Source organism: Heliconius melpomene, chromosome 10 (genome assembly GCF_056956725.1).
Source record: "Heliconius melpomene rosina isolate 202511_hmr_F chromosome 10, ASM5695672v1, whole genome shotgun sequence".
NCBI classification, from domain to species: domain Eukaryota; kingdom Metazoa; phylum Arthropoda; class Insecta; order Lepidoptera; family Nymphalidae; genus Heliconius; species Heliconius melpomene.
In genome coordinates, this window is record NC_140398.1 from 4,411,939 (window position 1) to 4,427,820 (window position 15,882).

General features: G+C 32.9%; 1 protein-coding gene across 1 annotated transcript; it reads left to right on the forward strand.

The window, feature by feature from the left end:
• The first annotated feature begins 588 nt into the window (after nt 1-588).
• On the forward strand, nt 589-3,473 carry LOC146535228 (uncharacterized). Its single transcript, XM_085191151.1, has 2 exons — nt 589-1,192; nt 3,379-3,473. The coding sequence occupies exons 1-2, from the start codon at nt 589-591 to the stop codon at nt 3,471-3,473; spliced, it is 699 nt and encodes a 232-aa protein (XP_085047277.1).
• Nucleotides 3,474-15,882: the final 12,409 nt, after the last annotated feature.

Here is a 15,882-nt window from a genome sequence, read left to right on the forward strand (position 1 = left end):
ACATATTCTCCGACAGGGGGAGGAGGGGCGCTGCTGTGCCACGGTCAACATCAGCTCTGTGAATAATTTTGGTTATTTATTTAATTACCGTAAAAATTGCAATAAATAGTGTCGGAATATATCCATGGACTATAAAAGAACGTGAAAAGTGTAAAGTGTCGGCAATTAAGAACATATAAGTGCAAAAACAGTGACAAAGTACCGGTGACAGTGTAACGGTTGACGGTTATGTTTGTCATAACTTAGACACTAACAATTGATTGTGAAGTGGACGCAGTTCTTGGACAGATTTATTGTTCCATTTTGCTACAAATTGTAAGAACGATTAATCTAGGAGCTTATTATTAAAAAAAAAAAAAAGCAAGTCATTTCGAAAGGGAATTGCGACACGACCGAAAGACACCATCTAGCGGATAACAGGCGTAAATACATAGATCTTTTAAAGAAAATCAATCAGTGCTTCTTCCACTCACCACGAGAGGGCAGGACTTATAAAAAAAAAATACAATAAATATTAAAGTTATCTGCTAAAAGACGACAACAGAGGCCACTACCTGCATTAAGACAAAACAATTACACTTTAGAATCATGGAAGAAATCTTAAACGCTCTTAAAAAAATTACGATAGAATTGAACGATCAAAAACAAGAAATCAGAGAAACGGGAAGAAATATTACTGAACAAGTAACTCTCAGTATGAGTAGAATGTTTGAAGAGAAATTTTCATTAATAGAAAAACACTACGAAAATCTGAAAGATAGAATGGAAAATCAAGAAAAAAAGATTCAAGCCTTAGAAAGGCAGGCAAGAAAAAATAATTTAGTTATTTTCGGTATAGAAAACAACGAAGAAACATACGAGAGCCTAGAAAGAAACGTAATCAACTGGTTAGAGCAATATCTCTCTGTAAAACTAAATTATGCCGACATTCGAGAAGTCAAAAGAATAGGAAAGAAAGATGAAAGAACACGTCCGATAGTAGTTACTCTCTCAACCCTAGGAACAAAAATAAAAATAATGAAACAAAAGAGGGAGTTAAAAGGTACGCATTATTACATCAAAGAAGATTATTCAAAACAGATACTGGAGAAAAGAAGAGAATTACAACAACAACTACAATTGGAAAGAGATAAAGGAAACATAGCTGTAATCAAATATGATCGACTTATTGTATGGAAAAATAATTCTAAGCGTAAATTACCTACTTCACCTGAAAATGCCACTACAATCAATATACAGAAAAATATACAAATAAATAAAAAGAACAAAATACAACAAAAGGATGTACCAGCTAAAACATCAAACAGTCTTTCAGAAGGAGTTATAAAACAAGGAAAATTAAATTTTGTAATTAATCCTACAAATAAGAATAATAATAAAACAAACAAGCATAGCAATCAAGCAACTCCTCCATAGTTAAACTAATAAGAAAAGGAAAAAAAAAAAAAAAAAAAACAAAACAAAATTAAAACAAAAGATCTTCCAACTCGGCTGGTCACCGCGGAAGAGTACGACCAAAACCCTCCAAAGAATAAAAAAGCTATAAAAAGAAAAAATAAATAAATAAAAAGACTTAGATTATTATATATTAGATTATTATACTTAGAATAGATATAGCAACATAATAATGTTACCGATTGTAAGCAAACAGCACTGCATAGACAAAAGTGGATTTCTTTGGAGGAGGCCTATACCCAGTCTGGGGACCTTGCCTGATAGTATATTACTAAATTAGTTATATATAATAAATAATTTAGAAAATTTTAAATAAGAAAATAAAATAATTTATAAATAAAATTAGAATAAAAGTTAACAAAAAATAAATAAGTAAATGAATAGTAACAAGTAATTAGTGTGATCTGTAGTAGAGTATGTATTATAAAGTAATTAGTAAAAGAAACAATTAATCAGCGCTAATATATAATTAGAATAAGTAAAAAATATCTCCTTATAACATATACTTAAATATTGTTAGTAACTTGTAGATAAAATAAATATATTAGAAAGTAAACTACAATTAAAATGTAAATTAGCATTAAGTTTGTAACTGTGGCAACGGTAAATAAAAGGCTTTATTATTATTATTATTATTCTCCGACATGTTGGGAGAGAGCAGCACGGTAGATGCATTGAACCTTGTGTTTCCCACTCGTATTGACCTTTCATTCTCTGAGATAGAATAGCCTAAATTTCAATATATTTATATCTGTTTAAGGTAATTTATATGACAGACGCATCTATCTGAACTCCCCACTCCATCCGTCAGCGATAACGCGCTTGATTAATTGATGTAATTAACTTATTTCAGTATTTTCCTTTGTTTGCTTGTATAACTAAATATATTTTATATAAGCGAGAAGATGTGTTTAAATGTAATATAATGGGTGTGGGTTCGATCGTGTTTGGGACTAATGATTAAAAAATCCTTATCACAAAATATATTATACAAAAAACTTACACAAGAAAAAACTTGTAAAATATTTAAATTACAATAAAATATTAATTAAAAAAATCTACCTCAAAAACAATATGGTTTATAAGTACTTTTATTATCATGAAAATTAAAGTCGTAATCTAAATTTCTGATCAAATTGTAAAAGTCGGTCCCAATCCCAGTGCTCAATCGGACCAGTGAGTCAAATGGAAGTTACAAGAGGTTAAGTTAACCTTATCACTTACTAACACGGCAAGTTAAACAAAAGCATCTAAAAATTGAGTAAGTCTAAATCAAATACCATTACGACACCCCTCACAAAAATACTTGAGTAAATTAAAATTTCCTCGCGATTTCAAAATTCCTACCTTGAGATAGGCAATTGATCCCGAAACCTGATTTGTTGATTTTAATTAAAATTCGTTTATTAAGTTAAATGCCTTCGAAGAGCCTTAATTAGGATTTTCGTTGTATACGAGCCTTTAATGTTTGTTGCTGGGCTCGAATTAGATAATTCGTTAAATTAATTATACCCGCTATTAGATATATAACCCGTAATTATGTGCCTGTAAATTTGAAGGGTCAATAAAATGTTGAATAAGAACTGCGTGTACATTTATTTGTATATTAAAATATGTTTTTCTGGTATTCCATAATTCATCATTAAGTTCTCCAAATTTATCCAAGATCTTATTTCATACTTTCTCCCGCACATAGCTATTCTGGTAGAGGAAACCTAGAAACCTAGTGTTAAAACACTCCGTTCCCATTAAGGTTTTAAGAATATAGCAAATAAAAATATATTTTTTTACATTTTCAACGTTTTTATTTTGTTTACATTATATTTTATGTAAATAGCAATGTAAGGACATGTCCTTGTAATAGAAGACCGAAATCCCTTAAAGGTTGACCCAAAATTATATTTTCTTTATAATCTTCTACAGCGCTGTTATTATATCGTAATGTATCATTTTTGGTGCTAGTGGCGTTAAAAGGGTCTTTGATCGATGACCCTCCAATATGCCATTCATCATCATAAGCCTTCAAATATATTAACAAAATAAAATATCAGCGAAAAAGGAGACCGTCGTGATACAGGGTCTGGCTGTGAACGCGGTAGTTGTGGGTTCAGTTCCCACTCGGAGTTAAAATTATATATTTGCTTATTTCCTCGCTTTGGTACCTATATGTACAAAGTGCAGTATTGTGTTTGGCACTTAACACGCCATGTTTCGAAAATTAGGCAGTGCTTGGAGAACGAAGTGTCTTAACTCTGGTTTTCCTCTACCTCCCCTATTATTTGCGGGATACTGCGTGAAACTAAAAACCAAATAACCGCTCAATAGAACACAAGTGTCCATAAAAAGCTTTTAAACATTAAACAGTTGTAGTAAGCTAAAAAAAAGTCACTCGCAAAACCGTAACACTCGCAAAAGCTTCGAACAAACATTGAGAACATCTGTTACAGTAATTTACGAGTTGAATTTCGGTTTCGACTCCGATTTGTGGACTACTAACTTTTAAAAGTGCTTATTTTGGTTTGTAGGCTCACCATAACTTAACTGAGTTGACTTTTTTGTATTTTCAGGGTTCCGTAGCTCAAAAGGTAAAAACGGGACCTTTATAGGATCATTCTGTTGTCCGTCTGACTGTGACAAACGGAACGGCACGGAACGGAACAACGTGATTTCTTAAAGATCCCCAGGAAAGGGAAATTTCCCCGTTTTACTTACGGATCCCCAAAAGTAAGGATTTCCTTAAATTGTAGGATTACCACAGCCATGATATTTATTTTATATTATACATAATATATTGAAATACAAACCCATATATTGCTCATATAACGAGATACAGTCAATAATGTAATTAATATTCAAGCACAAAACCAGAAGCCATCCTTCGTTTACCTAATATAAGAACGGTAATGTAATATTGTTGTTATGGTATAAGGCTTATGTAGGTATGCGTTATATTTAGAAGTGGTATAAGTCAGGTTTTTGTTTATTTGGTAAAGTTTTTTTTAGCAGATATGATGTAATAGAAGAAATCCTCTAAACTGCGTTGTAACCTGCATATAGTAGGGTAGGCAGAGAGATCTTTGTAACAGACTCACTAACTTGTTTTCAAGGAAGTGAACGTAGTGTTAAGAAACTACGTTTCCCACTAGAAGAACGACAAAAGAAAATTTGTTCCTCCGAGTGGGAATTCAACTAATAATTGTCGGATATACAGTCAGACGTTTTGCCGCTGCGCAATGAAGATTACAAATATTTTACAAAACAAATAAGAAACTACCTGCTGTTTTTAAATTTTAAAAAATGCCTGCAACATCAGTTATACCATTTTGCCCTATAAGTTTCGAATATTTAATATTATCACGCGAATACCGTGATTCAGGGTATCGTACGCGTTCGTAATTGCTCACTGCCTTGGATTAATCCATCAAATAAGCAATCCATTATTTTGACAGTTCTTAATATAACACGCCCTTAATAATGTATTATTTATTATAGATATAGTGATATGCCTGTTAGTCTGGTTGCTTGTTATCGTGACTTTAATGCTGGTGGTCGTGGATTCGATTCTTACCTAGAACAATTATTATTTTTTGATTAATATCAGATTCTTTTATATATTTGGGTGTCAATTTTGGTTTCAATATTAATATCAAATTCAAATGTAACTTGAAAAAACATTTATTAAAATATAAAGATGATTGAAAAATATTCAAAAGGAATCTGAAAACTCTTAAACAACGCAACGTAATAATATCCAGACGATACTGCCTCAAATGGAATAAGAGAGAAAAATGCACAGGGGAATGACGATAAAGTAACAAAACGCGATACAAGCATACAGGGGAATGACAATAAAGTGGCAAAAAGGCAATTAAAGAGGAGATAAGCGTAATATACCGCCCTTTACGGCCCTAAGCGACGGTAATAACATTGCTATATTTTGTAGTGTGAATGCAGATTGTTTTTGTTAAATGCAACGTATATTTTTTAATATTTGAGACTATGGTTTGATAGCGTCTCGCTGTGAACGAGAGGTGTGTGAGTTCGATTTCTACTCGATGAATCTTATGATATATTCTTTAGTGGCGCAGTCGCACACGAGGAACGGAGTGCCTTAACACTAGGTTCCCTCTGTCTACCGATAAGCTACCGAGACGCTGATTAAAATAATAACTTTAAATTGATCTGGTAAAGAAAACGTAGCGTTAACTTTCGTTATGTATAACACAACGACTTTAAAAGGGCGGTAAGTATGGGACGGAAGTACATATCTAAGTTCCCTTTGGCATCCCCGCAATATGCAGGAGATGTATGGAGATAAAAAAGATTTTCAGTATAACATGTTCTGTGAAGTCTGTTAGTGGCTTCTTATAATCCATTTGGATAAGCTTCGGCACAAGCTTCCAAGCCTCTCGTTTGTACTAACGATTGATGATTACAACGTGTCTGTAGCATCTCTAAGAATGTTTTCTTAGCAAAAAAAATCTTGGAGTCCACAACTATGAAATTTATAATTTTCTTATAAGATTTTTTTACAATTTTATAAGTACTCAATATTTTTTTTAGTTTCACACTGTATTATGCACAAAGCAAGGCAGAGGGTCTGGGAACATTGTGCTAAGACACTTCGTTCCCTTTTAACACCTGTTCCCAACATTCCACCAAATTCTTCCGCCACGCTTTACCCTCGTTACCAAAGCGAGGAGATGAAAATATAAAATATTCCATTTCTCCAGTGGGAAGCCAACACACAGTCGTCACGAGGACGACCTCACTTAATAATTAACCAATTTATTTCAAAGTTCAAGAGCTACAAGTCTCAAACTGTTATTTAACGAGTACTTTTATACTGAACATAGATTCAGCTTCACTTGGCAGAGTGCCTGCTTCACGTCGTGCTTTCCACACGACTGCCGATTGATGGATGACTAGCGACTAATCTCTAAGCACTTGTATACTGTAGAAATAGAAGCACTTATATATATGTATTCTAGAAAAAAAATATGTGGATAGCGGATGTGTATAAAATCCTCATTTTTAATAAAAGAAATTTTTAATAAATATTCACCGATTGCAAATCGAACCCACGACCATCGCGGACAGTTAAATGGTGCCAGTGCGCCATGACAGCCTCTATGTATATAAGATTAATTTAATTTTCACACAAAATACTTGTCGTATTCGTATTTCTGAGGAAATTAGCTTAAGTTTTAAACAAAGCCTCAAGCAACTTAGTGGAATTATTAACGCAGTTAAACACCGAGTCTTTTGTGTTTTCTACGGGAAAATCGTAGTCTTTAAATATTAGAATAATGGAATTCAAATAGAGGAATAATTATGCGAATAAAATTAACATAATTTAAAAATATAATTTAATTTTCAAAATACATAATATTTAATTTTTACTTATCATGTATTATCTATCACAAAGATTAGATTCTAAAATGCAAGGGTTCAAATCCCGCTAAGATAAAAAATATATAGAAATGTAAATATTTTCCTTTGTTATTCAAGTGTTATTTACAAATAATACCTTACAAATCATAAAATCAATACTATACATCTATATATATAAAGCAACATATTTAAAGCTAAATGGATTGTTTGGTTAAACGAGCGAATCTTAAGAACTCGAATTTTAACTGAAAAAATATTTTTATGTTGGATATAATTTAAAATTTATCGAAGAAGACTTATAGATAGTTTATAAGTCTTCTTTTTAATTTACGATACATTTTTGTTATTCCAAGCAAATATCAAAATTATATATTTTATAATTACCAACTGGATATTTAATCAAGTCTTTTTTATAGATACTTCTTAATTAATTTCAGAAGATTCAATATCTTCGCCATTTCAATTTACCGAAAGTATCCAATCAAAGTAGAAATTACCTTTAGCTTTCGACCGATATGTCAATCCGTCTGTGCAGACAGTGATGGACATCTTCTAATGGAACCCTTACACTCTTCTTAGATTATCTTAGTAATAAAATATATGTAATTAATATTATTTATATAGTTATTAGCAAACTTGTTATTCAACTAGCGGGCTATGCGAATATTTATTTAATATTATATAATTGTTTGAGTCCAGTCCTGGCGCAAAAAAGAAAGGATTGTGGACGAAAATAATGACTATTTCTATCCCAGAATCTCTGCGGGATCGGGGATCGGGTAAATATAATAAGCTGATTATTAAATATATCCCAAATTTTAAAGTGTATATTAAAATTCTAAAAATTTACAATTTGTTTTGTTGAACGCCCTCATCTCAGCACCTACTAGATGGAGTTAAAAAAAAAATGTTTGGACTGTCCATTTATCGGAGAAGTGAAGAAAATAAATCTATTTAATTTATTAAACTAAGTGAACAATAATAGAATTTACACTAAAACTATATTAACTAAACTTTACAAGTGCTAAAGTAAACGCTGTACAAACTTATAAAACATAAAGTTGCAAAGGTTGTGAACATCGTAAAACTTCTGAGACATGAGTATTTTATGTCAAAGAGGTATTTTGGAATAAAAATATGAACCCAGAATCTTCCATTCCAACTATTATAAAATAGTGTTTGTTATCTTATTAAGTTAGAAAAATATTTTCCTCGTTTATAAGCAAATCCAGGCACAAGAGTTAGTGTAACGAAATATAAATCCTCACATTAGCAGCCAACTGGGATACACGTTAAATTCACTGAGTAGCCGTGTTGTGGAAGCTCGATCTATATTAAATAATTTAGGGGTTCCGTATATATTTTTAAATTAGCACCTTTATAGCTTTTATCAGGGTAGGTTAGGAAGACCCAGTGTCAAGACACTCCGTTTTACACTTTTCGCTTAAATATAAGATACTGCTTATTGAGTAGCTGCACTTACGAGTAAACTTAAAGTTACACTTAAATATTATCATTTACATTACATTTCGAAACATTTAGTGGCCATCAAGAAAAACGACTATTTCATAATATTTTACTTATAAATATAAACAAATATATAATTTTATCATTTCTATACGGGACCCAGTCTCATCCGGCGAGTTTATTTGCCCCGCTACTTAAAGAGCGCTGTCTAGCGGAAAACTGTGCGCTTACCCGACGTTATTAAAAACATTTCACTCCTGATTTTATATTTACCTTCGTATTTTTTGCCTCTTTCTCGTTTAAAGGCATTTTTTTCATAAAGCCCAGTCAGTGGCTGGTGCCTGAAAAATCTGCCTTTGCCTTAAAAATTGTAAATAGATATTTTTTGCGATTAGCTTATTTGCTGGCTGGAGTGTCGTTCGTGAATTATTTTTATTTCTTTATATTGTTCTGGTTCTCTAACGATTTGAGCGTGATTATATTATTCTTATAAAATTAATTAGTAGATACGTTATTCTGTTATAGTACTAAACAACAACTTTTTAAGTCAATGTAGAAAGGATCTATGGGGACGTGAATAAAATATCAATTTATTTGCGTGTATGTGCACTAATACTGGTAAGTCTTATACCAGTACTGGTACGTTTTTGTCTACTTTGAGTGCGTTTACTCAAGGACTCATTGAGCGAGTGCTTGTGCACTAGTACCAGTACGTCCTTGAGTGCACCGAGTGCAATGCACTCATACTGGACTTTGTTGCGTTATTGAGTGCATCGAGTGCATTTGTACTTGTGTCCTCTTGATTACACCGAATGCAAGTGCCAGTGCGTTGTACTAATGGTTTCTTAGACGCTACATTAATATCTGTTATAGATTAGACAGATTGCTCGAGTTTCACCTCTGGTTATCTTTGAATTAATTATAAATTGAATTCCGTATACATTATTACAAAGATTGATTATAATTATTTTTTTATTTTATAAAGAAATATGCATTTTTTTAATATATTAAGATTTATAATTACACCATAAGCTACTATAGGTAAAAACACAAGTGGGGCAAGTTGAGAACTTCTTCTTCTTCTTCTTCCTGGCATTAATCCCGGCTATTACCAGGGTCTGCCTTCCTACTTAACCTACTCCACTTTGCACGATCTTTTGCGTCCTCGGTGGTTAGACCATTGGGGCAAGTTGAGAACGTTTCCCGTTATTAGCGTAAGAACCTCTTGCTTAGTAGTTTCACTGAAATAAGCTTATCTTTTTGTCATAATTTATAAGGTCTACAACTATTGTAATTTTATTCTTTGACTAGCAGCCCCTGCACGGCCCATTTTTGTGATTCTATCTAATATGATCAGCCAAAACGTCTATCTATACACTTTATACAAAGTATAAATATTTACCCTGAGTAGAAATCGAACCTACAACCAACGTGTTGACAGCTATAGCATCAGCACAAATATAAAATAAACCAAAACACTACAAATAATAAGGCAAGTATATAAATCAATTCAAACAATTCACTCAAGGAACGAACAGCAAAATAATTTCGCTAATTTAATCTTCATGAAAGGACTTATAAAAGGGGACTTGAGAACAAAGCTGTGTACTGTATTAGAACAATTTACATAATTTTATGCGAATGTTAGTCTTGAGAAGAATAATATTGTAAAAATGTTTTGGATATTAACGCTTCGTGTTATTTTGTTTTTTTTACTATAGATAAAAAAAAATAGATTTTCTTTATACCGATAATAAAACTAATAACTAATAAAAAATATACTAACCGACTAATAAAACTTTAAAAATATCTTCGGCCATAATTTGCACATTCACATTTCAACTACTACAATATATAACGATAACAACGATAACGGTGTTTGACAATATACCTCGTTTCATATTGTTTTCACATTAAAACAATCACGTATAGGGGATTCGATTTCCGCGCGACAATATTTGTTTTTGATATACCTCACGTTTCATTCATAGCAGAAATAACAGTGATATATATTCGTGCATTTTTAGTGGCATGCTGCACACTGTGTTCCGAATATGGCGGGATAGGTAAAGGGAACCTAGTGTGAAGGAATAGTTACCCATTTTCCATCTAATTTTCCCTCTGGTAATAAGACAATACGCGGCATTGAGTTTCGCCACTCAACACGCAATGCTTCCAGAATTCGGCAAAAAGTGCGAAATTTAAGTGTTTTAATGAGAACGAAGTCTTATACATTATCTTAGCACTAGGTTCCCAGGTTCCTTCTGTTATGTGCGGGATAAAGTGGGATGCTAAAAAAAGTAGGGAAAAAGGCAGAGTAGGTAGAGGAAACTTGGAGGCCTAGTGTTAACACTCCATTCCTATTAAGACACTTGTGTTTCCCACTTTCCGCCGATGGAGGCATTGCATATTGAGTGGCGCAACTTAACGCCGTGCTTCGCCTCGTTACCAAAACGATAAAAATGAAGATATTAAATATTTCACTACCCGAGTGGAAATCAAAGCTTTTTTGTTATATATTTTATCTAAACAACTTTAAGGTACCCAACAAAATATCAAAACGTTACGACCAATCCGTGCACTAAAGTCAGACATCAGAGCAAATCTAATTCAGAACGACGCACCATAAATCTAGTCGTACCTACATACGCGGTCCTACCTACAAATACATAGCGGCAAGACGGAAGACCGTCCGCAATAAATCACGCTGGACATGGAATATTCATGAGGGTGCCCCGACTGCCCCCGACTGCCCCGTATTAGAGGAACTGCTATGTGCATATGCTGGTTTTAGTTTTTGTGAATATTCATTGTATTATAGATATGTTATATTCTATTAGTCAGGATTGAGGCTGTCGTGGTGCATAAACGATATACGGAGAGTGGAGAAAGTTGTGGTTTCGGTTTAACTCGAGATAATGAATTGTTTTGTTCTTTTTTGCTCTGGTAACAAAACGAAACGTAGTTTGAGTACGAAATGTATGTTGAGTTCCGCCACTCAAGATGCAATGTCTTGTAAAATGGTGGGGACGGAGTTTCTTAACACTGAGATCCCTCTGCCTACTTACTGTACTATAAAAAGTGTGAAATAGTCGTTAAATGAAATTTATATGACATGAAAAATATTATAAGATTGTTGTTTTCGAATTAATGACAAACGAATTGTTACACACAATTAAAACGAAAACAGTAATGGTTTTTTTTGATTTTGATATCGGGGTTAAGTTTAGCCGCTCAACATGAGATGTCCTGAAAATTGAGCGAAGATTGGGGAACAAAGGTTCCCTCCGACTTATTTTGCTATAAGCGGGATACAGCATGAAGCTAATCAGTCATTTAAAGTTTTAAAATTTTACTGTACACGTATTTACTTAACTTTTTCCAATAATAAAACTGAAAACATCTTTAACTAATTCCACTACACTTGGTGTTAGAAGTGTATTGAATCGAATGAAGCATAAAACATTCATACGAGTACGGACTACGCACACGCGTCTGAATTTATTCCCAACCAAGACCTTATAAATCCAGTTCGCTGGAGCGCTAATGCAATAAAACACTGGATACGTTTTCACTTAATATTAAAATCTGCTGTAAAGTATCTGGACAGTACTAAAATATAAGATGTTAAATTGTAAAAAATATATTTGAATTAGTAGAGAAAACAACAGTTTTCTTAATGAAAATCTCCAAACGGTACTCTCATTCTGCTTTTTACGAAACGCTCCTCCAGTAACGTTAATATTGTGTTTTCGAAAATCAACGGAGGTTTCCGTCTACCTCTCTTGCCATTCCTTAATGACTTATTCGTTCGACCTGCTTTAACCACCCGACTACGTTCTTCTTCTTTCTCACCGTGCCCAAACCACCACAGGACGTTCTTCTTAATTCTTACCTTGCCATAACACCTGCCGGTCTGCGTCTCTTCATTGTGGCTTCGATGAGCTAAGCTGACTCCGCATATCCTACGAAGAGATCGCGTCTCCACACCACTTATCTTTCTTTCATTCTCCGTCAAACATGCAGCTGTGCTGACGTTTCGCCGTCTCATCAATGCCGTACAACCATTAAATATATTACTGACTGAACCTGTTAACTTTGACCTTTACTTCAATCTGGTAACAAAATGAAGCGCGACGTTTAGTTCTGCCCAAAGTTCGGTCCCAAAAATTTAACAGTACCCACCCACAAGGTATAACTTCTCAATATTTAACAAAATCATAATGACACATTCAGAATACAAAATCCACGTGACAATAACAGCAATAACTCTTCCAGATGTTCGATATTCTCCACCACGACACGCATATCGCGCTCACTGAATAGCACAGTCGCGTCGTGAGATATAAAGATATAGAGATATTTTTATTATCGACGTTTACGCTTTATCTGCGTTTAAATGTTACATTCTGTTCATTTTGCTTGAGTTGTCCGTTAAATGGTTAAGCATAGGAGTATAATATAACTAGCGGACGCGCGCAGCTTCGCTTGCTTATTTAGGGGTGAATTCTAATAAACCATGAAACATGTGTTCAATCAAATATTTTTAAGAGTCTAAATTTCAAATTTTATAAAAATTGGTGGCGATTTAAAGATTTTTCCATAGAAACTTCCAACCACTTATTTGCACCCTTAAGGGAAGAATTCTACAAAACCATGAAACACGTGTTCAATTAAATACTTTTAAAAATCTAAATTTCAAATTTTATAAAAATCGGTGCCGATTTAAAGAAAATCCATACGAACTTTCAACCCCTATTTCACCCCAAAATTTGTTAAATAGTGTTTACATAACTTTATTTTATACAATGTGAATATTTTTGATCGAATACGTAGATTTTAACAGTATAAACAGAATAAAATAAATAATTAAAAAATTCTAAATATTCCCCCCTATTGGAAATCGTATCCGTAACCTCTCAAGAATTCAAGATTATGAGCTTCGAAGTTATAACTAGTGTCTGAGATGTACAACCACCATTATGCCATGATCACAACTAAATATTCCTTCATATTTATTACATACTAAAATATATTATATATATTTACTAAATATTAACCGATTGTATACCTTGGGGATACGCTAGGGCTGGACGAGCATAAATCATACGACGCTCTGAGAATTAATGAAACTAACATTGTTTTTATTGCCTCAACTTTATATGGTAATGCCTTTTTAGATGTAGAGCGGTTCTGCTGCGTTAGTTATTTTTTTAAATAGATTTTTAGTAATTTTACTGACAATGTCTATTAATATAAATAGGAGAAAACTGGCGAGTCCGAGGATTCTTTCTGTCTACCTACTAATAACGAAAGGAGAGTAAAGTAAAATTCTCACATGCGTGAATGAAGAAATATTAGTAGGCTTATAGCGCGTCGTTGAGTTCCGCCACTTAACACACAATGTCTTGAAAAATTTGGCGGCAAGTGGAAAACGTAGTGTGTTAACACGAGGTCTTCCACCTACCTCGCTATAAGCGGGATACAGCGTGAAAGTAAAAAAAAACAAAGTATAAAATAGATAGATATATATAGAAGTCTGTTAAATTTAAAAAAAAAGATTCGACATATAGATAGAAAAATAAATCGTACATAACGAATCTAGGGTGGATTCGTTTAGCTTTAGTACGATAGAATGTTGTTGCAATCTGTGCAACTGACTTGTGAAATTCCATTAATACTGAAATTACTTACAGTCGTCTGACTCGTGGAAAATCTGTATCAGTTGAAGGAGCTTCTGCAGAATATTGTTTTTTGTAAGCGATACTTAAAACTACATGCTTAGCAGTTACTTTGTGAAAAATTATAGGTACAATGTCTGTAAAAAATAATTATTAAGAAACATCTTAAAAATCGAGAAAAAAAAAAGAAAAAGTTTTTAAAGATTAGTAAGTACCCTCTTCTTCTATTCTTCAAGGGGTAATATGTATAATGTTTCGTTATTCAATTTAATACAAAAAAAAATCGTTAATAATTTTAATTTTTGTCATATTGGAATGTGTTTATCAAAAAAGTTTATAATATATATGTTTATCTATAAATAAGTTTACTATAATGTAAAAAAGTAATATAATACATTTTCTTAGCGTCACTCTGTATCGCGTTATCGCGGTTTCGCCACACTATATTTGACAATTGGGCGAAAAGATATATAAAGCGTAATATACATTTTTGTTGTTATTCAAAGAGAAACGCTGCAAAATCTTTGTTAGTGTGAATATTCAGAAGAGAAAAACTTGTCCGAACTAGCCCCATAATTCAAGCAGACTGCGAGTCTCCTAAATCAGCTGCTAACACTAAATAAATATGGTTCGTAATAAATCTACCATGAAAATTTTTAACACTACCATAGTGCAGGGAAAACATCTATAAGAAAGTTTAAATTATAATTATTCTTATATAGCTTAAGTATTTTTTCGTTCTACATTTTCCGCTGAATTTTCAGGGTATTGCATGTTGACTGGTGGAATTCAACGCCACGTTCAGTCTGCTTGTGAGGGAAAATGAACATTATTTTAATATTACCAAGACCCCCGAGTATGCATCGAACCCATAACCATCGCGTTTCCAGGCAGATGTAGTACTTATCTATATATATAAAAGGACTTGTACTCACTGACTGAGGTAAGATGCACGCACAGCCGTAACCGCTGTGCGTAGAAAGGTAAAATTTGGACAGATGTTTACTTTCGTAATCTGGACATCCACTAAGAAGGGATTTTGAAAAATTTTAACCCTAAAGGGGTGAAATAGGGGTTAAAAGTTTGTATGAAAAAAAATTAAAATCTGCACCGATTTTTATAAAATTTGAAAATTAGACTCTTAAAAATATTTCATTGATCACATGTTTCGTGGTTTATTAGAATTCACCCCTAAATACGTAAGCGAAGCTGCGCGCGTCCGCTAGTACAGTATAATTTCTTTTAATCAGCACTAGAACTAAATAAGCTTACCAAGCCATTTCTGAAGCTTAATTGCATTAAAATTTCACTCGCCTACAACCGCGGCTCCCCACAGACTACTATAGAACGTGTTTTACAGAACTAACGATAATTGTTGGCTAAATATTGTTTAAATTGTATATGCTGCTCATAAATTAGGAAATTAAACAAATTATATTAATTGTATTTTTTTCTCAATTTCACACAGTCATTTGCTAACGGAGTGTCTTAACACTTGCCACTAGCGAGTGGCGGAATTCAATGCTACACTCTGCTTTTCCTGTTGTATGCGGGATAGGTACTGCGTGAAACTGATTTTATTTATTAATATTTTTTTATACTTTTCTAAGAATTTCCAAGGCGTCAGATTTCCGTCACTTGCCATAAACAAGTTATAAAATAAATCCCAAAAGTTTTCAAAAAAACAAATTTCATCAAAAACTTTCCACCAGAGATTATCATTAAACGTTTTTTCCCCGACAATATTAATAAAGTAGCCTTCACCCAGAACGATTTTGCATTGATTACTTTTTGCGAGGCTTATTACAAAATATTGATTATTTCTGAATTTGCTATACATTGATGATTTCTTTAGTTCATAATGAAAAACAACAATACAAGAATA